The sequence below is a fragment of the Podarcis gaigeae genome, assembly GCF_964106915.1.
Source record: "Podarcis gaigeae genome assembly, chromosome: 6".
In the NCBI taxonomy this organism is placed as follows: domain Eukaryota; kingdom Metazoa; phylum Chordata; class Lepidosauria; order Squamata; family Lacertidae; genus Podarcis; species Podarcis gaigeae.
Window position 1 is genome coordinate 70,271,680 of NC_139682.1, and position 27,964 is coordinate 70,299,643.

Genomic DNA, 27,964 nt, shown 5'->3' on the forward strand with positions numbered 1-27,964 from the left:
ATCAAGATGGCTGATAAGCAGCACTTTCCTGTCCCCTCTAGTAAAACAGACCTGTTAGCGGCTCCAGTCAGCCTTGTAATGCGATTTCTGAGGGACGTAATCTTAAAGCCTAAAATCTTTTATTTATTTTTAATAATAATTTTTATTAAATTTTCAAATTTTACACTTCAAATTAAACATCTTTTATTATAGCATACATTCATTGACTTCCCTCCCCTTGCAAGGTTCATTTGACCATTCCTGCATATTTTAATATATCCATCTCATTGAATTTTCCTATCTTACACCAGTTCACAATATGTTATACTGTTGAATTACTTTAATACTGCCAGCGTTTTTAACTCTGCACAATTTTCAATATACTCAATGAAAAAAATCCCATTCCTTTTAAAATACAGTCATACCTTGGTTTTTGAACAGCTTAGTTCCCAAACATTTTGGCTCCTGAACGTCAAAAACCCAGATGTGACTGTTCTGGTTTGTAAACTATTTTTGGAAGCTGAACATCTGACAGCTTCCTGCAGCAAACCAGGAGCCATGATTTGACTTCCAAGGTATGACTGTATCTGTTCTTCTTCCCTCTTACTCTACTTGTAAGACCTGCTGATTCTGCATATTCTTAATCGGGTTGCCATGTGTCCTCTTTTTCCAGGACACGTCCTCTTTTTCAGGAGTAAATTTTCTGTCCGGGTGGATTTTTCAAATTTGCCAAAATGTCTCTGGCTATACTTTCTGGATGACACACAGACATAACTGGCGGCTGAAGTATTGCTTTCCTCTTCTCTTCTCCTGTCCCCCCCAACAATACAGTGGTACCTCAGGATACAGACGCTTCAGGTTATAGACTCTGCTAACCCAGAAATAGTACCTCAGGTTAAGAACTTTGCTTCAGGATGAGAACAGAAATTGCGCGGCCGTGGCGGCAGCGGCAGGCCCCATTAGCTAAAGTGGTGCCTCAGGTTAAGAACAGTTTCAGGTTAAGAACTGACCTCCAGAACGAATTAAGTTCTTAAGCTGAGGTACCACTGTATATCAGTTTCTATAGCTTACATATAGTAGGGGTATTTAAAATCACAGCGTCTTCTTTTCTGCTCTTTAAAATACGGCAACCCTATATTCTATCATCTTAAATTGCCAATCTTCCATACTAGGGACCTCTCCCACGTTCCATTTTTGGGCTAAATTGTCCGTTGTTGCGTACACAAATAAGTTTTTTTCTGACTGCTGGGAACCTCTGTCTGAGCAATTCCTAGCAGAGATGAAAAGCCTAAAATCTTTTAAAGGCTTTTCGGTAACAACAAAGAGGGCTCCCTGGCATTTATGACAGATGCAGCTGCGCAGCCGAGATCCTCACACACCATTAAGGTAATTCCCCTCATGAAAAACGGTAAAGCATTAGCAGCGTGCTGAGAGTATCGGGTGGACCAACCTGTGAGCCCACAAACAGAGGCCATGGGTTTGGGGGAATGAAGAGCCATAAAACCTGATGCTCTGTGACCAATGCAGTTCGTGTAATGAGAGCATTAGCGAGACTTTGTGCATTAAGTTCGAAAGCATCTCTCAGGGAGGCAGCGCAAGTGCAGATACTCGCGTGTGGGGCTTGGACACCTGGTTAGTAATGGCAGGCGTACATTTCTGTGTGTGTGGCTTTCTTTAATGCTCTCAAGGATTTTTAACTTTGGAGGCAAATCCCCATATCCAGTACCTCAAAGGCGACTTCCCAGTTCTGCTAGGAGCAGAAACAAAACAGCAATGAGCCTAAGTAGATTTTTGCATTGTGCTCTGGGTTATAAACAACAGTTCAAAGCAATATAGAGCCATGTGGTACCTTACAGACAAAACAGATGCATTTTTACGTAGACATGACACAGTCTATTAAGAGTTGCGTCCATTTTGTGCCCATCCATTAGGTCATTCCATATCAAGTGATTCAACTTTTTTACCTCATGTCATCCAATTTTCTTAATATTTTGTACACTTGTTGAATGATCAAAACTAAGTTTAAATCTAAAATGTTAATTTTTAAAATCTTATCCTTTTTGTGAGTTATGAGGGTTTAAATTATTATTTTTTAAATGACAATTTTGGCCTTGCCAGACTACACATAAACCTTAAGAGCTCAGCTCAGAATTGAGATACGCCAAAGCTAAAAGCACCGATCTCTTTTGCTGGTGTTTGGCACCGCTTGGATGTGATTCGGATGGGCTTTCAGCGAAACCATGACCAGCTAAATTCTGCAGCTAAATAGCCACAATTTTCACACACTGCTTAGAACTAACAAATGTGTTGGGCAGGACACATTGATCCAAAGGGAAATGTGTGGTTTAAATTGCATGTGATGGTAATAATGTGCCACTCAGGCTTTGAACAAAACTGTGTACAGTTTTCACAAAGTAATGCTGTAGTTTGTTGTTGTTTGTTTTACTTTACTATCAGTTCCTTTCCCTAATGCTTAAATATTTCACATTTTTCTTTTGTTGGCTTCCTTTGAAATGTGTGCATTGCAGTTGGCAGGCCTAGTAATTGAAGATACGCCTGAGCAAATGATGTAATTGGAATTGAAAGGTAGAAGTTTATTCTTATAATAAAACAAAAAAACCTATACATGTATTTAACTCTTTGTTATTTAGAAAAGTATATATTCGGAGATTGACGGAAAAATACTGGCTATCTTCACATATTTCCATGCAAATGTGGTACACTATTAAGTGCCAATGGGGGTTATCAGTATTAAACACTCGTTCAGACATTGGCCATTTCCAGGAAAATTTAGTTTTGCAAAGTTTTCATTAAAGGGAGGGGGAAAGGACCGGGATAGACTTTTAGCAGCATCTCTTCGGTAACATGATGCAGACTTCTAAACCTCCAATTAACACTGAGTTAATTGGATATGCAAGAAGTCTAGACCAGAACAATAATTCATGGATAATCAAAATGCTGAATTTATTAATTTCTCCTTGGCCCATACATATCTTACTGGCAGAATTGCTTTATTTGACATTGAAAGGCTATCCTTTAGAGCCCAGGCATGGCCAAACTTGTCCCTCCAGCTGTTTTGGGACTACAACTCCCATCATGCCTAGCTAGCAGGACCAGTGGTCATGGATGGTGGGAATTGTAGTCTCAAAACAGCTGGAGGGCCAAGTTTGGCATGCCTGCTTTAGACTGTTCTAAACCTGTGGAGGGCAAACATGGACACATACCATATTTACTTGAATCTAATGCTCAGCATTTTTGCAAAAATCAAGGTGCACATTGGATTCAATGACACATTTGCCAGCAAATACTTGTTTGGGTTTCAAGGTTCTGAAAATTGAGGTGCACGTTATAGATTCAGTGGTGCATTAGACTCAGAGTAAATACGGTACATTGTCCCTGACCGGCATGTGTTGGAGCAACCCCAAAGTTCCATGTACTGCAGAAAAGGGTTTCTAAGCCCAACACCGTGGAACGTTCTCAAGTGTCTTCCCATGACAGGCAACTTGTTCCCCTGAAATCCCATTCCCATGGGTCTTGCTGTTCTGAACTATTCTAATAGCCTTAGATTGCGTGACCCTTGAGGATAGAACCTTTGGAAAATAGGATAAAAGCTCTTCCGAGCCCATGGGATAAAGCAGGACAGAGCATGCTGCTGAAAACCATTCGTTAAGGAACAACTATTGCCTTCATGCTCTGATTGTGGACTTCCTATAGGCATCATCTCTTGCTCCTGGGCAAGGCCTTCAGTTTCCTGTAACTCTATAGTCCAAAGGTGGAATCCAGCTAATATGTTCCATAAATGCAAAGATGGCACATTAGAACTTCCCTCTCTTGGGTTTGTGCTCCACCTCCTCCCCAAAATCTTCTCTAGAGGGGTGAGGGAACACCTAGGGATGTGTGTGTTGAGGGTGGGTGTGCCCATTGTTCAAGTGGAAATATTTCGTGCTGACCATCTGTTTTGGGCTTTAAACACCCTCCAACATATTTATGGCACAAATGCAGGATCCCCACTCAGTGTGTACTCACTCCTGCTTTCTCCCTGCACCTATTTAGGCACGCAGCAGTTCTGCACAGAGATCTAGCCACTCTTGGCTGCCAAATGTATGATGTCTGTTTCTTGCATTCACATCTTTTAAGTATTTTTGTTTTTTAAAAAACAACACAGCCACCTTACGCTCTTAAAGAAAATGTATGAAAGAGCTGCTGGCATGTTTTAGCCATTCGAGCAACTGAAAGCACCTCAAACCAACACTTGAGAAGCAATTTTGCAATGGAGTCTCCTTTGGGTACTGTGGAGTCTGTGTTTGTTGTCTGTTTTTTTCAGGAACAACCAGTTGTTTGAAACTCCCATTGTTCTGGGCGCATTTTGCGGCAGGGAATTTCGTTAGCGCGAGCCGTTTCTGAGCTCTGGGCCTAAGATTTCTGATTAAAACTGCAGAGTAGAAGGAAAGGAGGACCTTTTTCTGCCTCCTCACTTCCAGCCCCTCTCTGAAGACTGGAGAAGAGACCCTCTTAAGAATATTAGGGGGGTGGGCAGGGGAAGGACTAAACTATGTGAAAAATGAACATAATATTTTAGCCACTGTTCATTCATTTTCAGCCTTGTATTTTTGTTATTAAAAAGGCACGCCTGGATATTCTGTTGTTGTGCCCACAACCTTGGTTTAAGGTGCCATTTAGCTCCTCACTTTCATATTTCCATTTCTACACTGGGTTCAATATTTAAGAGTAGAACTTAAAACACTTGCAGCCCAGCAACCTGGACAGCACGGTGCCATCATCAGGGCAAGATGTTGAATCTGTACAATCACCGGCTAAAAACTGATTCTATTCTTAAGCTATCATTCCATTTTGACAGATATCCCAGTCCTGCAAGATAAAAATTATTGGATAAACTGGCCTATAGCAAAACAGTTACCTTTAAGTGCATTCGGGCAAAATGTTTTGAAGAATGAGACATTCGATACAGATTTTGTGATACAGATTTTATTGCCCTCTCCAACTTTTTCCCCTCCAGGGAACTCATGTCTGTTGAATGGTTAAACTGTGCTAAGAAAGTGCACCTGACCTCAGACCTACACATGCCTTTTGTTAGAGGTTTTAGATGTAGTCATCATTAAAGTGCATTCCCCTAGCATTCTACAGTCACTGCAGATCACGAGTTCCACCGTCAGAACAAGACTACAAATGATTTTTTTCTTCTTCTTCCAGAGCAGGCATTCATTATGAGTATTGCAAATAACGGTTCTATAAAAAGGACAGCTGGGAAATACAAAATGCAAAAATGCTAACCGATGTCTCTTTGGGAGGCAGAGAACATATTATTTGGCTCCAACTTCCCATGGCTGTACAAAGAGTGGCAGTGTATTAAAAAAATAAAAAAGCAGAGTAATCATCTCAATTATTGGGAGCTGACAAATAAGGCTTTGCCAGTAAAAATAAATGGCCCAATTATTACAAATTTCAGTATTTGCATTACATTTGTCTCAAAGCATTTCATTAATGATATCCATCCACTAAGATGAGCTGAAATGTACCAGGACAGGCCATTTGTTCAGCCTGCCAATTTGTCAAATGTGCTGTGCTTGAAGCTTTCAGCTCCTAATTAAAAGATGTTGAGCACCACACAGTATGGGATGGCTCTGAAATTAATGCAGAAGCTGGAATGATTTCCGGGGTTTATCACACTTTGTCTGAGAAGATTACCATGATGAAAAATGATGTGAGAAATAAAATCTTTTAAAAAACCCAAAACATAATAATCAAGATTTTTTTGTTTTGTTTTAGAGGCGCTCTAGCTTTTCATTTAAGAATTCTTCTACGCTGTCTGTATTCCATTTGAGAATACTCAGTTCTTCGGCAATGTTCCCACCGTCATCCAAGAGCTTCAGTACGGGGTCAGAACCACGTACGTACTGCAGAGGAAAGAAATCCAAAGTTACTGTCTGCCTGGATTCAACACATCTGGCAAGCTCAACCTTCACTTTCTTGCTTCCAAAAGTACATACATTCTGAATGTATAGCTATGTAGGGTGATTTTCTGAAACAATGACTACTATATGCAAGACTTTGATTCCAGACAGAATGAACTGCCACCAGCATAGCTATTATTTTCAAAGACAAAATGCACTCAGGACTGATGTACAAACTCAGTATTGCTGTGCTCCCCATACTAAGCTTAATCAGTTATTTACAGATCACAGAATTGTAGCGTTGGAAGGGACCGCAAGGGTCATTCTAGTCCAACCCCCTGCAATGCAGGAATCTTTTCGCCCAATGTGGGACTTGAACCCACAACCCTGAGATTAAGCGTCTCTTGCTCTGCCAACTGAGCTGTCCCCTTCCACTGAAAATTTCCACCCATCAGATGCACAATTCACATCTTCATTCAATACTAAGGTAACATTTGACAGGTTTAAATTAATATTCAAAAAAACAGAAACTAGTACAAACCTTGATCTGCAGTCCCCTGAACAGTTTGGGCTTGTCGCTCCTGACGAAAGCTAGAATGTGGAGGCAAAGAGAAAGAATTATTCTAAACAGAATGAGCATTTCTTCTTGTGCCTTATGAACAAGATTCAAAGTCGAGATGAAACACAGAAATATGTATAATTGTAGTCTAAAATTCACCATATTGCAGAAGGGAATTGTAGTGTCTGTTATGCCCTCTGCTCTTGCCTGACAGGAACAAGTCATGGCAATACAGAGGGCTGGCTCAAGACATTTTGCTGCTTGAGGCAAAGGACACAATGACACAATTCTGGCACAACTCCCAGCCCCTTTGCAGCCGCTGCCCAAGGCAGCAGCCTTCTTGTATCCTATGGTAGGGCCAGACTTGCAATACCCACTTGTGTCACATATAGACAGCATCTGCAGGAACAAGAACCAGACACTTATTGAACAACCCTTTTCCTGGGTTTATTTTGTGGCACCCCAGATGTGCTGGTAGACTTTTAATATACACAGATACTTGTTCTACCAGGAAGCAAATGTTGTTAAATGTGCACATGACATTTTGCTTCCCATTCCATGTCCCCTTGCCTTCACCAGTTATTTCACTCACCTGAAGAAGGCACATGTCAGATGCAACTAGGCAGAAACAACCAGCATTTCAAATAAATAATAACTGTTTTTAATGTTGTGCTTTGAACTGTTGTGACCCACCCCAGGGAGAAAGATTGGAAACAGTCGTACTACACTCTGGACTAATCGTTAGGCTTTCTTTTTCTTTTTTCTTTTTAAAAAAGGGTGCGATGGAAAAACAGGGTCCCACATTCCTGTTTAATTTGCCCTTCCCTATCTCCTGTCCCTGCATATGTGCAGTGTTAGAAATGGAGATATATAAGCTAGGAGCTAAAGGGCACCTTAAGCTCAGGTTATGGGTGCAACAATGGAATGTCTGGGCGCACTTTTTTTATAGCGAGAATGCAAAGCTGAAAATGAATGAGCTGCAGCTAAAATCTTATGTTCATTTTTCACAGGGTCTAGTCCTTCCCCTGCCCACCCCCTTAGTATTCTTAAGAGGGTCTCTTCTCCAGTCTTCAGAAAGTAGCTGGAAGTGGGGAGGCAGAAAAAGGTCCTCCTTTCCTTCCACTCTGCAGTTTTAATCAGAAATCTTAGGCGCAGTACTGCACCCAGCGCTCAGAAACGGCTCGTGCTAATGAAATTCCCTGCTGCAAAATGCGCCCAGAACAATGGGAGTTTTGAACACTGCATGTTTGCTCTTTCTCCCTATATGTCTCTTGTATGACAATAGATCATAGCGGGCAACTTTTCCCTTTTTTTAAAAGGGAAATTCCCTTATTCCGAATAGTACTCCTCGCAAGAAAAGGGGAAAGTTGACAGCTTTGCAGTAGCTGCAAAGCTCTGCACTATGGCAGCTGCCGGATGAACATGTCCCTCAGCTGCTCGCCTGAGGCCCACTGTTAAGTTGTCCAGGTGAGCTGCAAGTTGCTTGGTCAAATGATGGCCTAAAAGCATCTAGTGTTTCTAGCAGTTGTGCACACCTCTTTGTTGACACATTTCTGTTTCAGTGGTGCAATGATGTTAGACAGAACAGATCACACTATGCGGAGAACAAAATGAAGCAGGAGGGTAGCGGGGGGAAATCTAACACCAGCTTTGCTATGTTTGATGTCAACTTAAACTATCAGACATATTGTAGCACTGGCAGCTTTCTAAATCTAGTGAAAAATGAATTGAGACATCTTCTGGTTAAAAAAAAACACCCTGCAGACAACCTGCTACAGTTTCGTTTTCTGATGAGATATTCTCAACATGGGAAGCTTTCCGAGGATGAGTGAGCTTCAAAAGCTCAGAGAAAAAACTGATGCAAGATGAAAACCTATCTGCTAAAGTTCTATTTGTTAGCCCCGAGAGTGTGTGCATATGAAAGAAGAGCAAGGAAACCACCCCAGAAAAGAATCAGCATTAAAATAAGAAATTCCATAAATAACAACATAATTATTATCCATCTTTCACCATCAGTTAAAACCACTGCATTTATCTGGGGGTACACATACCCCTAAACACTCTGTGAATCTGAATTTGGCTTCATTGAGGGGCAGTATTTCAATATGAGTAGGGAAATGAGAGTACCCCTAAACATTTTTTAAAGAAGAAAAGAACTGGTTAAAACCAACTGCAATGTGCAAAGAGGTGCAGCTACAGCTTGACAAGCAGCACTTCCACTGTGTAATCTCAAATTGCTGGCAACCTGGCTATGAAAGGATAGGGCAAACTTGGTCCCCCTACAAGCTACAAATGTGGCTTAAATTATACAAACAGGAAGAGCTGAGATGCAAGAAGATTTTTGTACAGGTGTGCAGAATGCAGGAATGGTCTGCATCCCCATAGAAAGAAAAGCGGGGGGGTTAACTCCACAAAAAAAAATGCCAAAGAACCCATCAGGGTGAAGACAGGTCTTACGAGCCACTTCATACAAAGAAAGGGCTGAATGAGGCTTAGTTTAAGGAGCTACTAGAGCCATCTGGGAAAGGGCCATAGGTCAGCAGAACATGTTCTTTGCACACAAAAGGTCCCAGGTTCAGTCCATGGCCTTTTGGGTTCAAAGGATGAGGCATGCCCAAGACTGTATAGTGGGGTGGGGAAGCACCAACAGGGTGGCCCCAGGGCTCGCCCCAGACATTCTGGCACCTTAGGTGAGCCACAAACCGGTACCCACCAGGAAAGGTCTACATCAGGAACAAGGGTGGGAGGAGATACCAGCACCTCCTCTTCACCAAGAGGCTGCTTTTAGAGGGGGCATTTTTTTTTGGGGGGGGAGAGGCAAAGCCAGCTGCAATTAGGCTCTTTTCAAGCCTAGCAAGGCTGACCTTCCAGGAGGGTGCAACCTCCAGGAGCATCACCTTGGCTTCGATAATAAAGCTGTGGGGGACGAGAGGAAGTGCAGTTATAACTGTAACTTTAAGAAGTTGCACAAAGGATTGCCCCCCCCCCCATTTCTCCTTGTGCATTATGCCTTTTAGAGTGTGAGCTTCGTCACGATCTTACTACTGATTTTTTTAAGCAGCAAAGAGCAGAATAAAAATGCTTTACATCAGTGTTTCCCAAAACTTTTGGACTACAACTCCCATCATCTCTAGCCAGCAGGACCAGTGGTCAGGGGTGATGGGAGCTGTACTCCAAAAAACCCCATGGAAACCCAAGTTTGGGAAACACTGCTTTAAATAAATGCTTGATAAATAAAAAAAGGAAAGCCACTACCTATCAATCACAGATGATGGGTTAGTTGGCAGAATAGAACTTAAAGCTGCTCCAATTAAGACTCTCTTCTCAAGCATTGCTATGCACATGTGGGTATTTTAAAGCATTGTGAATAATGCACACACAGAAAAACCTGTGACAAAAGGGGGAAATCCGGTGGCCTTGGACTGCCACCCTCACTCCTTCCTCTGCTTCTGTTTCTATCCTCCACGTATGATGAGCAAGATCTCACCCACTTCTTCCATCAGGGAAAAAAGATGTCTGCCAGGCAGAAGAGTCATAAAATGACTGGCTTTATTCAGTTCAAAAAGGTTAATGAAGTCCCAAATGTAGGAAGTGAATGTGACATTTTGCATTCACATGACTTGTCTGTTAAAAATGTACTTGCTCAAAAACAAGGCTAATGAAAACGATAGAGAAAAGTACCTCCAGACAACTACTTTTAAAAAATTAGCAGCTCAATTTTTACTTCACCTAGGGAAAAAATAATCTGACATGTGTTTTCCATTGCCCTTTCCTATTACTTGGAGTTCATATGTTTCACACAAAAGTAAGTTGCCATATCTATGTATATTCACAATAGGACAGGGTTTTGCTTTAGGATCCATGCAAAAAATTCAGGTGCAATGAGGTCTTCCTTTAGGTGATCATTCTTAAATGACAAATGACAAATTCACTTACCCTGAACTTGAGGGAACCTCCCCAATTTTCATCCACACACTTCAAGAATTGCCCCTGCATAGAGCTGCAAAAGAACAGAAAAAATATATTTAGGGAAGAAAATACTAAATCAATTAAACAAATGACACAACTAATGTATATATAAGAAGGTTGTAATGTGTCCCTTGAGAAACCCCTTTATTCCTATTGGGTTGCAAAATTATCGCTCTGCTATTCAAAACTCAAAGTCTAATGAAAGAATGATGACCTGCCTAATCTATTCTGAATACAGCATCTATTGGCTTCAGTGAAATTAGGAAGGGAAGTAAGTAAATTTAGAAGAATTGCCAATTTTCCAACATGAGAAGGTGGCTTCCGTGGCATCACTGTTCAGAATAATAATTCACTAAAAATGAATTCATCTAGGACTCAGCGTTGATAGCCTAAATGCTCCTAGAGCAAATGCTTGAAGTTATTGTTTGAAGGGCAGGACCACAATACCACCAGAATACCACCTATGTGTTAACTTTCCATTTCACAGACCACAAATACATTCTGTAGGCCAAGCAAAGTCACCTATAAGATTGGATGAACCAGAAGATGTACAACTTCATGCAGCAAGGTGAGTTACATCTTCATAAATGTGATGGTGCGCATCCAGTGAAAGTCAGTTGCACTGACATTCTGTTGAAACCAATATCCCCCCCCCCCCAACTGACAGAGCAATCCAAACCTGTGACAGGTAGGGTGGCGTTGCTCACAGCAGAAGGTGTGGGCGGGTAAAGGTCTGCTGTGAGCTATGCCAGCCTGGAGCAGGCTTAGCAATAAGGCCTGCTGTAATCCAGTGAATCCCAGTGTGGCTCAGCCCCTCACCACAACAGGGCTTCCCCGTGTTGTGATTCCTGCATTGTAAGGGGTTGGAATAGAGGACCCTTGGGATCCCTGTCTCTTCCAATTCTCTACAACTCTACAATTCCACAAAGCGCAGCAATTCTTTCGCTCATCCACACTTTTGAGAGGTGGAATGGGGACCTCCGGGCCAGCAGAGCATCTTAAGTTATTCTCGATTGGGGTTGATAATAACAATAATTTATTATTTATACCCCACCCATTTGGCTGGGCTTCCCCAGCCACTCTGAGCAGCTTCCAACAAAATATTAAAATACAGTAATCCATCAAACATTAAAAGCTTCCCTAATCAGGGCTGCCTTCAGATGTCTTCTAAAACTCTGGTAGTTGTTGTTCTCTTTGACATCTGGTGGAAGGGTGTTCCACAAGGCGGGTGCCACTACCGAGAAGGCCCTCTGCCTAGTTCCCTGTAACTTCGCTTCTCGCAATGAGGGAACCGCCAGAAGGCCCTCGGCGCTGGACCTCAGTGTCCAGGTAGAACGATGGGGATGGAGATGCTCCTTCAGGTATACTGGGCCAAGGCCGTTTAGGGCTTTAAAGGTCAGCACCAACACTGTGAATTGTGCTTGGAAACGTACTGGGAGCCAATGTAGGTCTTTCAAGACCGGTGTTATGTGGTCTCGGCGGCTGCTCCCAGTCACCAGTCTAGCTGCCGCATTCTGGATTAGTTGTAGTTTCCTGGTGACCTTCAAAGGTAGCCCCACAAAGAGCGCATTGCAGTAGTCCAAGAACAAGATAACCAGAGCATGCACCATTCTGGCGAGACAGTCCGCAGGCAGATAGGGTCTCAACCTGCGTACCAGATGGAGCTGGTAGACAGCCGCCCTGGACACAGAATTAACCTGCGCGTCCATGGACAGCTGTGAGTCCAAAATGACTCCCAGGCTGTGCACCTGGTCCTTCAGGGGCACAGTTACCCCATTCAGGACCAGAGAGTCCTCCACACCTGCCCACCTCATGTCCCCCCAAAACAGTACTTCTGTCTTGTCAGGATTCAACCTCAATCTGTTAGCCACCATCCATCCTCCAACCGCCTCCAGACACTCACACAGGACCTTCACTGCTTCCACTGGTTCTTATTTGAAAGAGAGGTAGAGCTGGGTATCATCCACATATTGATGAACACCCAGCCCAAACTCCCTGATGATCTCTCCCAGTGGCTGCATATAGGGGAGAGGACAGAACCCTGAGGCACCCCACAAGTGAGAGCCTAGGGGTCTGAACACTCACCCCCCCTTTCTGAACACAGCCCAGGAGGAAGGAACGGAACCACTGTATAACAGTGCCCCCAGCTCCTAGTGATCCGACCATGGCACTTCTTTAGTTTCGCTTTTACTTAGTGTCAGATCACCAACATCCATAGAGGTGACCACCAGTTCTAAGGCATGTTCACGGCTATGAGTTGGGCCAGACTTATTCAGGGACAGCCCCATGGAGGCCATGCTTTCCACGAAGTCCCGAGCGGCCCCTTGTAAGGTCGTGTTGGCGTGCATGTTAAAATCCCCTAGGACAACCAAACGAGGTGTCTCCAGGAGAACATCCGCCACAACCTGAAGCAGCTCAGGCAGGGAATCCTTGATGCAGTGGGGAAGTCGGTACAGCAAAATGAATCCTGTACTGCCCCTATTGCCCAACTTCCAGAACTGGGTCTTCTCAATAGGATGCCTGGTGCAAACTAATGACTTGAAACTTGGTTTTAACAAAATCACTGCAACCCGCCCCCTTGCCCACAAGGCCTGGGTTGCTGTGCGTAAGAGAAACCTGGTGGACAAACAGCGGCAAGGACAGGCCCATCTGCTTCATCCAACCAAGTCTCTGTTACACATGCCAGGTCCAGTCCTCCATCCATGATCAAGTCATGGATGGCAGTGTTCTTATGAATCATTGGCCTGGCATTGCACAGTAGCACCTTCAATAGCAACAATGGTTATTGCCATTAACCAAAGTTTGCCCCATGCAATACTTTTCATAATTATTAAGACAGAATTCCCATGCCATCGACTCTTTTTGACCATGATCACTGCGTTAGTTAAGAGTTTGTCTGCAAAAGCAAGCAATCTCAGTAAGCCTGTTCATTTATGTATCTGATGCATTGGTATTTACCTAAACTGAAGAACTGCCAACTTTGTTAAAACCAAGTTTCAAGTCAGATCTGAATTTTGTCCTTCATTTTGACATCAAAAATTGTGTGGATTGTGACTAACAACTGGGATGAAGAAGCACTTGTTGTGTGACCGCATTAGTCAATTCTTCTTTCCAGAAGAGGAATGAAAAAGGGTGGAATAAAGAAAAAATACTGAAGTTCACAAGACTGTTAATTGTGAATAAGTAAACTCTGTGAACCATCAGTAAGCATGGACTTCCACTTCAAGAGAAAATAATTATGTTTCTTCAGTTCTACAAATATATTTGAGAAATTTTCATAAAATTATCTCCAGGTTTTATTTGAAGCTGTTTCAGCTGCAAGAGTCTAATTAGAATTAATTTAGTAAGCTGAATTTAATCTTCCTGTACATGTGATTAAGCAATGTCATACTTAAGGTTTCTATGTTTATTTCAGCTTTTCACATACTCTGACATTTCTAAGTACTCCTTAGTGTACAAGCAACAATTAACCTTTCTCTGGGTATATTTCACCATCTGGATTTACAAGCAAACTGTCAAGTTTGACCCAGAGTGAGTCTAAATGCTTTCTATGCCCTTTGTATTTGTATCGTCTACAAATATTAGTGCTGAGAATTTTCTATCTGGCTTTTCTCAGGATGACTGGCAACAATTTTGCTGCTGAAAATTCTTCTCTGCTAATTATCATGTCAAACATTCTCCAAGTAATATCTGTATGCTGGACTATTAACAAAATATTTGACAGCTATTTTATAAAAACCAAGACTTCAACTGCAATGGTATTTCACACTGACAAATGATAGCTTGAGTTTTTACTGATACTTGCAAAGAGTCAAGGCCAACTGATAATTCTAAACCACTTGAATTCATGTAAAGGTAGAGGTAAAGGGACCCCTGACCACTAGGTCCAGTCGCAGACAACTCTGGGGTTGCGGCGCTCATCTCGCTTTACTGGCCAAGGGAGCAGATGTACAGCTTCTGGGTCATGTGGCCAGCATGAATAAGCCGCTTCTGGCGAACCAGAGCAGCACATGGAAACGCTGTTTACCCTCCCACCAGAATGGTACCTATTTATCTACTTGCACTTTGACATGCTTTCAAACTGCTTGGTTGGCAGGAGCAGGGACCGAGCAACGGGAGCTCACCCCAGCGCGGGGATTCGAACTGCCAACCTTCTAATCAGCAAGCCCTAGGCTCTGTGGTTTAACCCACAGCACCACCCACGTCCCTCGTAATTAGCAAAAATTTCAAATTTCTTATTCAAATTCCAAATAGCAAATCAGAAAATACTAGCAGAGGAATAAGTAGCATGTAAACCAAGTAACAGGTAGCACTGGAAAGAAACATTTATCACTTAAAAACTGAAAGTACACACATTTATCTGAATTAATCCACAAAATAAATGTACAAGTAAATATATGCACACATTTGAGAATTTACATATCAATTAAAGAACTTTAGCCTTCCATATGTTGCTGGACTCCAACTTTCATCGGTTTTGGTTAGCATGAAAACCTCCTGACTAAAATTCTGATAAATATATGGCTAGTATGTAAAATAAAAGACAAGCTGTTACCAAAGGAGCTACCATTTTGGTTTCTGGGAAAGAGCAGGCAAACAGAGACAAATGGGAGGAGTTGCATAATTGTTTTTTACTTATTATTTTTCTCTCTGTTTTTAGGTGTTCTTCATTTTATCCATAAGCCAGATAAAATGAAGCTATATGAATACCCAGAATCCATGTTTTACTCTCAGCTGCAATGGTCACGCCAGGCAAATACTGAATAAAATTCCAAAGTTTCATTTGTAATAATGATATGACAACTGGGGAAAACCGGGGGGTGGGGGGGGGGGAGAAGGATCATTATCAATTGATACTGTCATGAGCAAGATGAGAATCTGGCCCAATGAACAATTACCACTACTTTGATAGAGCCTCTGGCAGTAGCCCAGAGACATAAAGGCTGCATAGAACTAAAAATAAAAGTCAAAATCCTTAAAGCTGACAGCTGCATTTTAATTAGTGTAACAGAATGAAACAGACTTTAAAATGAAGTGAAATCAGGTCACTCAAAGTAAAATCAGCCCAAAGCACTAAATGCATTCTATTATCAATTCCTCTGAACTGCATGGCAACCCAGATAAAGTTATTCTCAAAGATCCGCACCGTTCAAATATTTCTACCTCTTTTATCTCTTTGCTACACAAAATAGGTTTTTGAAAGTGAATAGTTACTGGAAAAGTGGATTTATCAAGTTATTGTAAAAAGGATTTTCATATACTGGCATATTAGCCTTGGTAGGATGGGGAGCAATATTTCTGCTTACATGCATTGCTTAAATCCCCCATTTTCCCCACCCCTTCATACCCTTTTCTGGCACTCCGGGGGCTGCTGCCATGCTCCCATTCCACAGTGCCCCCCATCCCAAAGTTGCCAACTTCCCACCATTATGAGAAACACCCACAGATGCTGCCCTGGTGCTCTCAAGAGATATTTGGGTGAGGGAACAGAAGGGTCTTCCTAGCACTGCTTTTGAAAGTAGCGCAAGTGTGTTCTTTTCCTCTGCAGGCTGTTTAACTCCTGTAGCTCTAAGGCCAGACAAAAGGGCAGTTGCCATTAGCACTGCATTATGGAAAAAGCAGAATGCAAATGGCAACCGTCCATTCTGGCTCCCTCTGCCCTTTTCTGAGAAGTGTGTGCATACAGGAGAACGTGAAAGCACTGAATGGGGTTCAAGCAAACGGGCAACACCCCTCCCACTTTTTTTTTTAAAAAGTCGCAAGGATGTGAACATGTCCGACAGGGGAACAAGTCTGACAGCTTAGTTAAGTGCCAGAGACAAGCAGCATTATGTGTAAGGTTTAAAGGAGTGTACATGTGCATATGAGAGAACACACTCAGAGCCAGAACTTTGCTTTCCATTTCTCTGCTGCTCTTTCTGCTACCAAAGAAAGAGGCTGCCATTCAGCTTGAAAAGCCAGCTGTCTTTGGTTGCAGAACTCTTAGAGCAAAAGCTGTAAGAGGAAACTGTGTAGGGAAGAGGAAGAACCATGTCCTCCTTGTCTGCTTGGGATTTGGCCCTGTTATATCTACACTGAGTTGGGTTCCCAGTGTTCAAAAAGTAGAAATCCGGACAAATTTGGCAAAATTTGAGCTATTTTTAAAGGAAACTGCCAACACGGGTTGCCATATGTCCAGATTTTCACAGACACTTAAGCGATTTCCACCCAGACACAGCTGTATACCGGCTATGTCTGGGAAATTCTGGACATATGGCAACCCTAATACTGAACCTTTTACATCTTCATTGCTTGCTATATTTCCAGTGAAATGAAGGGAAGAAACTGAAAGTTGCCTAAAATATATATCTAAGAAAGGATAGAGGGGTTCCTTTTTAGCGGCGTTCTGGTTTCCTTGAGCTCTTCTGCAATTATCTGCAGAGCCTTGGTCCACAGAGCTGAACAACCGACCAAATGTCACAGTTCCAAGCGCAGCAAGCAAGTTAGCTTCAGGCATACCCTGCAGCACAAATCTCCCTGGAAAGCAAGCTCAAGGAAGACATCACACTAATCTGACTGCTGACTAATGCATAAAAGGAAAAATATTTTAAAACCACCACCGTGTTAAAGAATTGTTACATCAACATCAGAACCATCTTCCTAATTCGAGAATGATTAAGACTGGGGAGGGAGGGAAAATACAGTGGTACCTTGGGTTACAGATGCTTCAGTTTACAGACTCCGCTAACCCAGAAATAGTACCTCAGGTTAAGAACTTTGCTTTAGGATGAGAACAGAAATCGGGCGGTGACAGTGTGGTGGCAGCGGGAGGCCCAATTAGCTAAAGCGGTACCTCAGGTTAAGAACAGTTTCAGGTTAAGAACGGACCTCTGGAACGAATTAAGTTCTTAACCAGAGGTACCACTGTATAAGGTAACTTAAAATCCAGATGCTGCAGACACAGGACATAGGCTGTATTCTATATACAGTGGACCCTCCGGATACAAACTTAATTTGTTCCGGGGGTCCGTTCACCCCCCCCGAAAATTACGTAGAGGTGCGCTTCTGCGCACGGTGCGATTGAGCTCTTCTGTGCATGTGTGCGCAGTGAAACCCGGAAGTATACACTTCCGGGTTTGCTGCGGCTGTAACCCGAAGATTACATATCCAGAGGGATATGTATACAAAGGTACGACTTTATATTCTATATATAAAAAAGGTAAAGGACCCCCGACAGTATAGCTGTGATCAAACTGTCCTCCTGACATACCAGCAGTGATTATATTTCATTGTGGCAGCAGGCTGTTGTTCCTCATGGGCTACCACCCAATAATGTTGTTCAATCTTTGGGACGGAAGGATTCTATTGAAGACGTAGCTGAAAGCTCCATGTGCCAGATCAGATCACAACCACTGGGAATCTGACCAATGACTGAAATATTTCTGTTGGCCTAAGAGCCAGTAGTACCTGAAGCCATATGAATAGAAAAATTCCTACCCTGGTCTCCTTTGAAAGGAAGGAAATTCAATAACTATGTTAGCATTGTTTCATATTTTTCTGGCTCTACTGTAGTATAGGCAACCCCCTAAATACACTTATCAAAAGTTAAAACAACAGCAATGAGCATTATCCTCCCAATAAATGTCAATATCTTGCACCTTATAAAATAGTGTTTCCCTCCATAAAAGGTTGCAAAATGGTAATTTCCTAAAAAGAACCCTTGTATTAAGAAACTTCCTCCAACTTAACAAACAGCCATTTAAGTCAGGACTGCTGGTTTTGTAGTCCACCCCCGCCCCAGTGAATTTATGTTCTGTTTTCCAAAATTAGACTTCAAGATTACTTGTTTTGCCATGGGTTATTCAGAGCATTTGCGCCTGCCAAAAAAATCTTATTATTTATTGCTTGGCGTGATGCTACTTAAGAGATAGTTCTTAAGGAGATGAATGCTGTGCCAAAAACGAAAGAGGCACACATATCTTCTATTAGGTTTCTACGGCTTACACAGCCCAGCTTAGGCATGCTACTTATGTGTAAGACCTACACATTTGTGGGGACAAGCTCATGCTAAGTTCTGCCACCACTCCATGAGCACTGCTATCGTCATTACGAGTTTAAGGATCTCCATTCAATTCAGAAACCTGATAAATTACTCTTCATTAGTACACCACCACCTGGATATAAATTTGCAACAGAAAACTGACAGCTACTGTGGACTAGTTCATCAAGGGTTAAGTCATACCCAAGAATGGGCCCTTATGGAAAGCATGTTGGATCACCTAGATTAACTCCAGGTTGCTCCAAGGCTCAGCTCACATATGCATCAACACCCTCTGATTGCTCTCAGTACGTAATTCAGACATCACAATAAACAATGATTTATCATGATGGAAGCAAGACTAGCCTCTCTCTGCTGTTCCATGTTCCTGCCTTGACCACCAGTGCAGCTGTGACCAAGAGTCAATAAGTATTCGCTTCTGATTCCCAATTAGCCAGGGACATAACCATATTTATCTGGTTATCTCCCATTTGGACTACTGCAATGCGCTTCACCTTTGAAGGTGACTCAGAAATGACAATGAATCCAGAATGCAGCAGCTAAACTAGTGACTGGGAATGGCTGCCAAGACCACATAGCACTGGTCTTGAAAGTCCTACATTGGCTCCCAGTCTGTTTCCGAGCACAATTCAAAGTGTTGGTGCTGACCTTTAAAGTCCTAAATGGCCTCAGCCCAGTATATCTGAAGGAGTATCTCCACCCCCATTGTTCAACTTGGATACACCGAGGGCCTTTTGGCAGTTCCACATTGCAAGAAGTAAAGCTACAGGGAACCAGGAAGAGGGCCTTCTCGGTAGTGGTGCCCACTCTGTGGAATGTCCTCCCTTCAGGTGTCAAGGAGATGAGTAATTATATAACATTTAGGAGACATCTGAAGGCAGCCCTGTATAGGGAAGCTTTTTAAGGTTTTATTGTATTTTATATATGCTGGAAGCCACCCGGAGTGGCTGGGGCAACTCAGTCAGGTTGGCGGGGTACAAATAATGATAATAATGATGATAATACCCTATACTGTAGTGTACCATAACTATGGTTTGTTGAAATGAGTCTGCTTCATAAACCATATCCCAACAGAACTAGGCATATTTCAACCAAAGCAGCTGTGCTGGGGGAAAAGGAGGAGGAAAGCATGGGAGCCAGAATGGGAACAATGCACCACAAAAGTGATTTGTTGTGATGTCCAAATGCAGCCAATGACCATTAGCTCAGCTAAAACCCTTTCTCATATAGCTCTGCTAGGGCTGTCATTCCCAAAAACTCAAGAAAGGCCCTTAAGTTATTGTTTGCCATCCATGAAAGTGGAGATAACAGCAGCCACCTGCACAAAGACATCACTCGGTTTTAAGAAAAACCGCTATTTGTAAAAGTTGACTTGGAATATCTTTAGATTGCTGCTCTTTTGATGGAAATCTTCCCGTTTTTACAAAAACGCAAAGTGATAATTTAGTAAATAAGAGATGTTACTGACAATGTTATGTAATAGCTTTGCTAAAATTGCTTCAGTGGGTTCTACAGATTTAGGAGCACTATGCATTTTTATATGCAACTTTAGTACAATTCATAACCAAAACATAAGAGCGCCCGGCTTCTCCTAACAATCATATTTACCTGCAATTAAGGACACAAGCTTCTTTGATTCAATCAGATGATATAGGGTAACAGACACTCCTAAGTGCAGCTATTTTCAGCAACTGCAAAATGTTGGCAATTTCTTCTACTACTACAATTTCATGCACAGTTACCTTCGCCTCCATTTCATCTTTCCGTGTTTCAGAAACCAGCATCATTCTGCACTGGTGAGAGCGAGGCTTACAACGTGCAGCTGTCTAAAGTAATGCTGCTAAAGAAACTTTCTGAATTAGTCTGAAATTGGATACAGGATTTCCGGACGCTGAAAGTCGTCAGTGCATTGTTTGGAGCAAATTTGCCAGTGTTAGGACAATACTTTGTAACTGTTTATTACTACTGCAATATTTCCTTCTTTGCAAGGAGCAAAGGGCATTTCAGTATAAGAGGATAAAGCCTTGCCTTCACTAACATCGATGGAAAATTGCTAGTACTTACAGGGTCAACACCTCAATCCAGCTGCAGTCCTATGTGGCATTAAGTGCAATTAGTTATACAAGAATATGGAGACACTCAAGTATGTATGTGATTTATGCCCACAGTTCTTCACAAAGCACATGTGAGGAAGCCTGTTCATATGCACAGATCACTGGAATGGGGCATATTTGGTACAAATACAAAAACAGAGTGGAAATGAAGTACAGGGCAGATAGGCCCTGAACCTGCAGTGATCCAAATAATTCATAGTAGCAAGTATGGATTTAACTGCACCTTGCTTTTTGTTTGGAAGGCTTATATTTTCTTGATAGCCTTACAAATGTAATCAAATACAGTCTTAGAGAAATTGTAGTTTTAAACTACAGTGGTGCCCCGCAAGACGAACGCCTCGCAAGACGAAAAACCCGCTAGACGAAAGGGTTTTCCGTTTTGGAGGCGCTTCGCAAAACGAATTTCCCTATGGGGTTGCTTCGCAAGACGAAAAAAATCTTGCATCCCCCCGCGGGTTTTTCCCACTTTTTTTGCCCTTTTCTTAAGCCGCTAAGCCGCTTATCAGCTGTTCCGCTGATAAGCCGCTTAACAGCTGATCGCTGGAAGCCGCTTGACAGCTGTAGCGCTAATCCGCTAAGCTGTCAATGGGCTTGCTTCGCAAGACGAAAAAACCGCTAGACGAAGAGAATTGCGGAACGGATTATTTTCGTCTTGCGAGGCACCGCTGTACTAATTTATTTACAGAATATACAGACAAGCAATCATGGTGCTCTCTCTCAGCTGGGAGAGCAAAAGAACCCACAGCGTAAAACTGAGAGTACAGTTTTACAGTCTCATACCGGTAGAGAGATAAACCTGTCTTCCCTTCTCATGCTCCTCACAGACAGGTGTGTGAAACACACAAATCATACAATGCAGCTTCAGAGGCCTGGTTTGCTAACAAGCAGATCAGCAGCCTCAACTGGCAGCCAGCAGCCTCTGCTGCTGCTCTCACTGTCGTTCCTGAAGAACTCGTCTTCTGTGTCCCTAAAAAGCACTTCCTGGTTCTCTGAGAGTGATCATAAATGATCAGAACAGCTCGGCTCCCTTTGCCATCTTTTGCTTCTGTAGCCTGAACTCATCCTTCTTTTGGCGATGACTAGAGCTGCAGTTAATCTTCAGGCAGCAGAAGTGGGAGAAGAGTGATATTCTCATGATGAGAACAAAGCATTTTTCTTCTCCAATTCCTTCTTCTCTCCCCCCCGCCCCCGTATCATAGAATCACAGAACTGGAAGGGACCACAAGGGTCCAGTCGGGCACATTAGGGTGCTCTGCTTGAGTATTTGATAAATTACAGCAAGCCCATGTAAGAAGCCACTTCAGCAACCCTAGCTGTCATGAAACAATGGACTCTTGTAAGAAATATCCCCTCTTACTCAGTTTGTAAGAGTGTTAATTATGCTTGTTACTCTCTTGATGCTTGCTCTGACCAGCCTGACCTCATATCATCAACTTTATTGAATTAGCACTTAGCAAGGCCTCTTTCAAGTCAAACGTGATTTGTTTTAAATTCTTAAAACAATACAGTTCACAGAGCGGAATGGAGGACCAACCCTGAAAGGCATGGGAGTCAGGGAGTGTGAAAGGTCAGCAGAAATGCACTTGCATGCTCTCAGTCATCCGTTTTGATTAACCTTAAAGTCCTGACTGTTCACCATTTGTAAAGCATGCTGTTCTCTGGAACAAAGTCTCACTGTTGTCCTTACTACAACCACGGCATGTTTGTTCTTTCAAAATTTCCTAAAGCGCTCCTGGAAATAGTCAGAGCCAAAATATCTGGTGGCAATTTCCAGTCCCCAAATTGCCCCCAATGTACAACGTAGGAGAACTTATGCAGAGATTTGGTTGTTCAGAGGGGTGTGTGCATGCATAGCAATCTCTGTATCCATTGATTTTGTTCTAGAATAAAGATGAGAAATGCAGGTGGGAGCAGCCAGCGGGGAGAAAAACATCCCTCTGTAAGCCATCAGTTCAGACCTTTGGCATGAAAAACTGGTGGCCCTCAGGGATTGATATGTAGGAAGCGGGTGGGGAGAGAGAAAAAAGAAAATGACCAAAAGAAACAGAAGTAATCCACAAGAGGAACAGGAAGCAAGGAAGCTCTGTACACTGGATTCCGCAGAGTCCTCAACAGAGGAGAGAGGGATGCTTGCCATGCCACATATGCCAGATGAATTGGTATGCCCGTGGTAAAAAGGGATGAATAAGTATGGATAACTGTTTGCTCAAACTTAATTCTTCTTTCTAATCAAAACAACTCATTCTGAAGCTGAACGAGTTGAAGTTGCACCCAACAATGCAGTGATTCTAGCTAAGATCCCCACATCTGTATTAAGTGAAGGCACTTGGATATAAAGCAACAATAGATTATCTGCAAAGGCCAATGTTTCCTTCTGTTGCTCACAGGACATTTGTTTGATAAAAACTGTCAGGATTCAGTTCTTGAAAATAATGAAGATGGCAGATAGTCTAGTCTCATGCCTCTTTTCAAGATAAAATATTCAGAGAAGCTTCCATTTGTAAGTAATGCAGCTCTGAAGTCTCTATAAATAAGTTCTTCATGACAAATGCTGCTCCCTGGAGCAGAGGATTTCTGAAACACTGAGCATACAATTGAAGGGCACTTGATTGAAGACCTTCCCTGAATCAACAGGAATACCCAAAGGGCACCCTCAGTATAATGAATATGGAGAACTCATCTACTAAAATTAGCAGGTTAGTCTTGTACAAAGCGATGTTGTTGATTCTCAGTGGGAACAAATTGGGATATACACACACCCTAGCTAAATGACTGCTGCTTAAATGACGATGTATACAAGTAGAAGAGGAGAAAAATCCACAGTGAAAATCCACAGGAAATGCAATTATTGCAGCAATTTAAAACGGAAAAATTCTTCAGATTAGCTCATTCCCCCCTCAACTTGCATACTGTCATTTTTTCTATGTTAGCAGAAGAGCAGCTGTACTTTGTCGTCACTGATAGCAGGGTGGAGAATTGGAGTCAGAGGGAATGCATCTTCCAAGTCCAATTCACATGCCACTTCTGGTTTGTGAAGGGGCAGCCCCAGTTTGCTGTTGAAGTGATCCTGGGGTTGGTGACAGAAGTTGGCATCAGAGGACATGTGTTTTCTGGGCCAAACCCTCCTTTGCCGCTCCCCATTTGCTTCCTGTTCACTTTCTGCAAAATGAATTCTAGCCTATGGATATTTTAGTTTAATAGTATTGGGGTTTAACACCAAGGATTTAAAAGGGTTTTTTAAAACATACCCAATGAGCATCTCTAGTATTTGATTCAATTACTTTTCTGAACAGCTACTTCCATAGAAGTGTGAATGAATGGAATATACTATATACTTTCTAGCACAGGAAGCTATTTTGGATTCCATATTTGAAATAATTATTTACAATTACCTATAGCTTCCCAAATCCTTTTGGGGAAAACATCTCCACAGATTGTTTGAGCTGCAAGATTAGAATCCTCTTCCCTTTTTTAATGTGCAGGTCTTTCTTCTTAGATTATATGCTGTGTGCAATTTTAATATTTGTGCAGTACCAATTTTAGCCAAATAATACAAATATATTCCCAAGATTTCTGTAATTCCATGATACCATCCTGTAGAGTCTGCAAGCAGTAGAATTTTCATAAGACATGTAGATTTCCCAAAATTCCTTCAAAAGCACAAAATACCATGTACTGTAACAAAAAAAATCCAGTCAGTTGGTGTTCTAGAACCAGTGGCTTCATTAAATCTTAACAGCCTGATGGTTTCAACCTCTATTCCTTGCTCATATAACAGCAAGACTTTTAAAAAATGCTTATCCAAGGTATTTCTGATGCTCTCAAAGTTGATTACTTTTTGTAAAACTGTTCAACAAACATTTGGAAATTTCAAAATAAGAATAGATTTCCCAAAGTATAAATCAGACCCATTGGACTCATTAACTTTGTGGAAGTTTTATTTTGCAGATATTAACCTGAGCAACACAATCCTTTCAGACACTACATCTATTGCAAATATTGCTTGGTCAATCGAGCACAGGATGTACAGGAAGGTCACTTCTGTGCAAAGACTCCATTACTCAATTTGGAACCCCATGTGCAGATCGATGTGGACAGACATCTGCACACTTGTATGGCAATGCATATTTGGATGCAGGGCTTCTGATGGAGCCTTCTTTAACTATATCATGATGTCTGTGTATTGCTGAATGCTATTATGTATTTACATTGGAACCAATAAGTATAGGTACTCAAAGTACAGCATTAGGAATTGAAAATGGAACCTCACTTGGCCCCACACAGAGTTTTGGGTGGTTGTTGTTATCAACAAAGCAGTACAAACAGAACAAGAACTCTTCACATTTTGTGCAAGGCATAAAACTGCCGGTATCCCAATGCCTTTATATAAATTTATGGTGTGAGCAGATTTGGATTTACTGCGTCCAGTTCTGATCACGACAGCTCAGAAAGAATATTGTAGAGACAACAAACTACACACATACACACCACACAAGGGGTGGGAAGGAAAATGATCACGGAGCTGGAACTTTTCCAAATTCCCCCATCCATCTTGGCAGTAAACCAGTATATAAATTGACAAATACATAGTTATAATACTAAAGCAAGCCCTTTTACCAAACCCCTTAACCAAAGTCAGTGATATAAAATTAACATTTCTGCAATTGTGAAACTGCCCACCCTTTCCCTCACTAATTGTGCATTTCCCTTCTGTTCAAGCCTGCAATATACATCAATTTTTCAAGATGCAGAAAGCAGACAGAAGATAGAGAGGGTTGTGACATTCATGAATTAAGGGACTCAATCACAGATAAAATTAACAATAGAACCATGTCAACAACCGGTATTAAAATGGCTGCTAAAAAAATACAATAAAACAATTAGCTTTAGGTCTGGAATTCATTCATGTTAACACACTTTAAATAATAGTCCAGGTCTTCAAATCTAATTATTCAACCTACCTTTCTGGTTTCAGACTGGGCTTCTTCTTGGCAGCACTTTCTGCAGAATGGCTCTAGCTCATTTAAGCCAAACTGGCCAAGAAGGTCACAAGAACTGCACAGCAAGTTACTGGAGAAGCCCAGCTCTCTGCAGGCCTCTGATGATAATTCTGCTCCATATACTGATGCCTAAAAGCAATTAAGATTTGCACAATTCACTTAAAAATCTGAATGAACAACCATACCATTCTAAAGTGTAACAAACCATCACTTCATAACACAGCTTTTTCTTTAAGGAGTTGAGCTCACTTCATCACTGAAAAATCTATGCAATGGCACTTAGCTGAAGATATGTACAAAGTAAGATCACAAACTGTACAACAAAACAGCACAAAGTGCATACCTAAATGCTAGCCATAAACACAAGTAGGAATATAATGTATTACAGTGACAATGCTAAATACAAGTTTGATTTAGCACCACTGGACACAATGTGAATTAGTTCCCAGAAAAAGTGCATTTAAAGTGCTGTAAATTATTAAAATAGGGGAATGGGTGCACGGTGTTACAAGTTGAAGACTGCAAAGAAAACAGGCTTTTGACAACCCCCGTATTATGGATTAACATAATTTAAACTGTTCAGTTAACACATATTACAAATTTGTGGTAACTCTTCAGAGCTAGAGGAGAGCAGAAGAAAGACAGGTAATGTTGGCATTTTGGTTTAACAGCTACTCCAAGTTGCTAAACTAAATTGATACTTTGTTCTTATTTTTTTCTCATTTCAAAAACAGGCACTAATGCCTTACAATCTTCACAAGTTTCATTGATGTCTATAGTATCATGACAGCTGATGATGAGGGTGGAGCGGGGAGAGAGTGAGGTCTATTTTAAAAACACAAAATGTCCAAAGATTTCAACTTTGCTCAATGTTCAGAATTGGCATCCATTCATTTTTTAACCAATGAACTTACGATAAAAAACAACAACCCCACACTGCAAAGCAGGCTATGCTGAGTGAGCTTTATAGCTAAGAAGGGCTTCGAACCTGGGTCTCTTACAACGTAACACGCAGTGTTCGAAACTCCCATTGTTCTAGGTGCATTTTGTAACTGGAAATTTCATTAGCACAATCTGTTTCTGAGCTCCAGGAGCAGTACTGCATCTATGATTTCAGATTAAAACTGCAGTGGAAGAAAAGGAGGATTTTTTTCTGCTTCCTGGCTTCCAGCTTCTCTCTGAAGACTGGAGAACAGACCCCTTAAGAATATTAGGGGGGTGGACAGGGAAAGGATTAGAGCACATGAAAAATGAACATAGTATTTTAGTTGCAGTTCATTCATTTCCAGCTTTGTATTCTAGTTATAAAAAAGCGCGCCCAGACATTCTGTTGTTGCGTCCACAACCTCGGTTTAAGTTGCCATTAAGCTCCTCGCTTTCATATCCTGTTTGTAACACGTAGACTTGAATCTCAGCCATTACGGGTTACATTGGTAACTCCTACTGGCTTGAGCAGTTTCCTTCCATGGGGCGTGTTTCTAGGTTATTGCACACACTCGCATATCAACCACGGAATAAGTTTTCTAATATACGATCTGCAGCGAGGCTAACATTTCAAGGGGGAGAGAAAAGGGCGGCCAGTTAAACCAGGGAGATATCTATATATACATGGGCGTAGGTTTTTTGGGGAAGGATGAAAAAATTGTTGCGTTCGCCCAAATCGCCTGTTGCTTCTGCCTTTTTTGGGGGGGGGGGGCAGAACCACAGTTTGTTCAATAATTTTTGAGGGTCTGCCCCCCCCCCGCTGCACCCATGTCTATATGCACACACACAATTGTTTTCTTTAAGCTAGCGCTCCTGCACGGTGGAAGGTGAGAAAACCAAGGGGAACAAATCCGCAGTTTGAACCTGCGGCTGTTTATTCAGAAACAGATGTCTCACGCTTGGGCGTAGCCAAGGGGTTGGGTGGGGGCAAGGAGGGGCAGCTGTCCCCCTACAAATCAATAAAAATACATAGCTAATTGAGGTTCTCCTCCCCCCTAACAAAAGGCCTGCCCGCCCCCAACAAAAATCCCGGCTACGGCCATGGTCCCAGGTGCCACGACAAGCAAGCAGACAGGCCTGGTCTGGTTTTGGGTCCAAGTGACTCCGTGTCTCCTCACGGTTCCGTCCACTCCCTCACGCGGAGCCCCGTCGCTCCCGACCCCCGGTTTTAAGACTCCCCTTACCGCCTGCCACGCCGCCAGCAGCCACACCCAGCAGCGCCCGAACCCCATTGCTCCTTTCCCCACCGCCATGTTGGCGCCCCAACCGACGACGGCACCAACGGAAATGCCTTGATAGCCCCCCCTCCAACCGGCAAGGCGTCAAAACCCCGCCTGATCAGAAGGAAACAGTAAAGTGCCACTCAGGCGCTCCCATAACCATCAAGATGACTTCTATGAAGAGTAAGA

General features: G+C 42.2%; 1 protein-coding gene and 1 long non-coding RNA gene across 2 annotated transcripts in view; both read right to left on the bottom strand.

Moving 5' to 3' along the window:
* Positions 1-2,547: 2,547 nt before the first annotated feature.
* LOC310846704 overlaps positions 2,548-27,964 on the bottom strand; it is a 69,131-nt gene continuing 43,714 nt past the window's right edge. Inside the window, exon 2 of the long non-coding RNA XR_014565492.1 lies at positions 2,548-4,637. This is a non-coding gene — a long non-coding RNA (uncharacterized lncRNA). The remainder of the gene's footprint in view (positions 4,638-27,964) is intronic.
* SELENOF (selenoprotein F) lies at positions 4,950-27,892 on the bottom strand. The gene is made up of 5 exons (XM_083743623.1): positions 27,740-27,892; positions 25,533-25,700; positions 10,387-10,450; positions 6,433-6,482; positions 4,950-5,894 (listed from the first exon to the last, which is right to left on the bottom strand). Exons 1-5 carry the CDS (start codon positions 27,806-27,808, stop codon positions 5,763-5,765), a joined length of 483 nt encoding a protein of 160 aa, XP_083599749.1. The 5' UTR covers positions 27,809-27,892; the 3' UTR covers positions 4,950-5,762.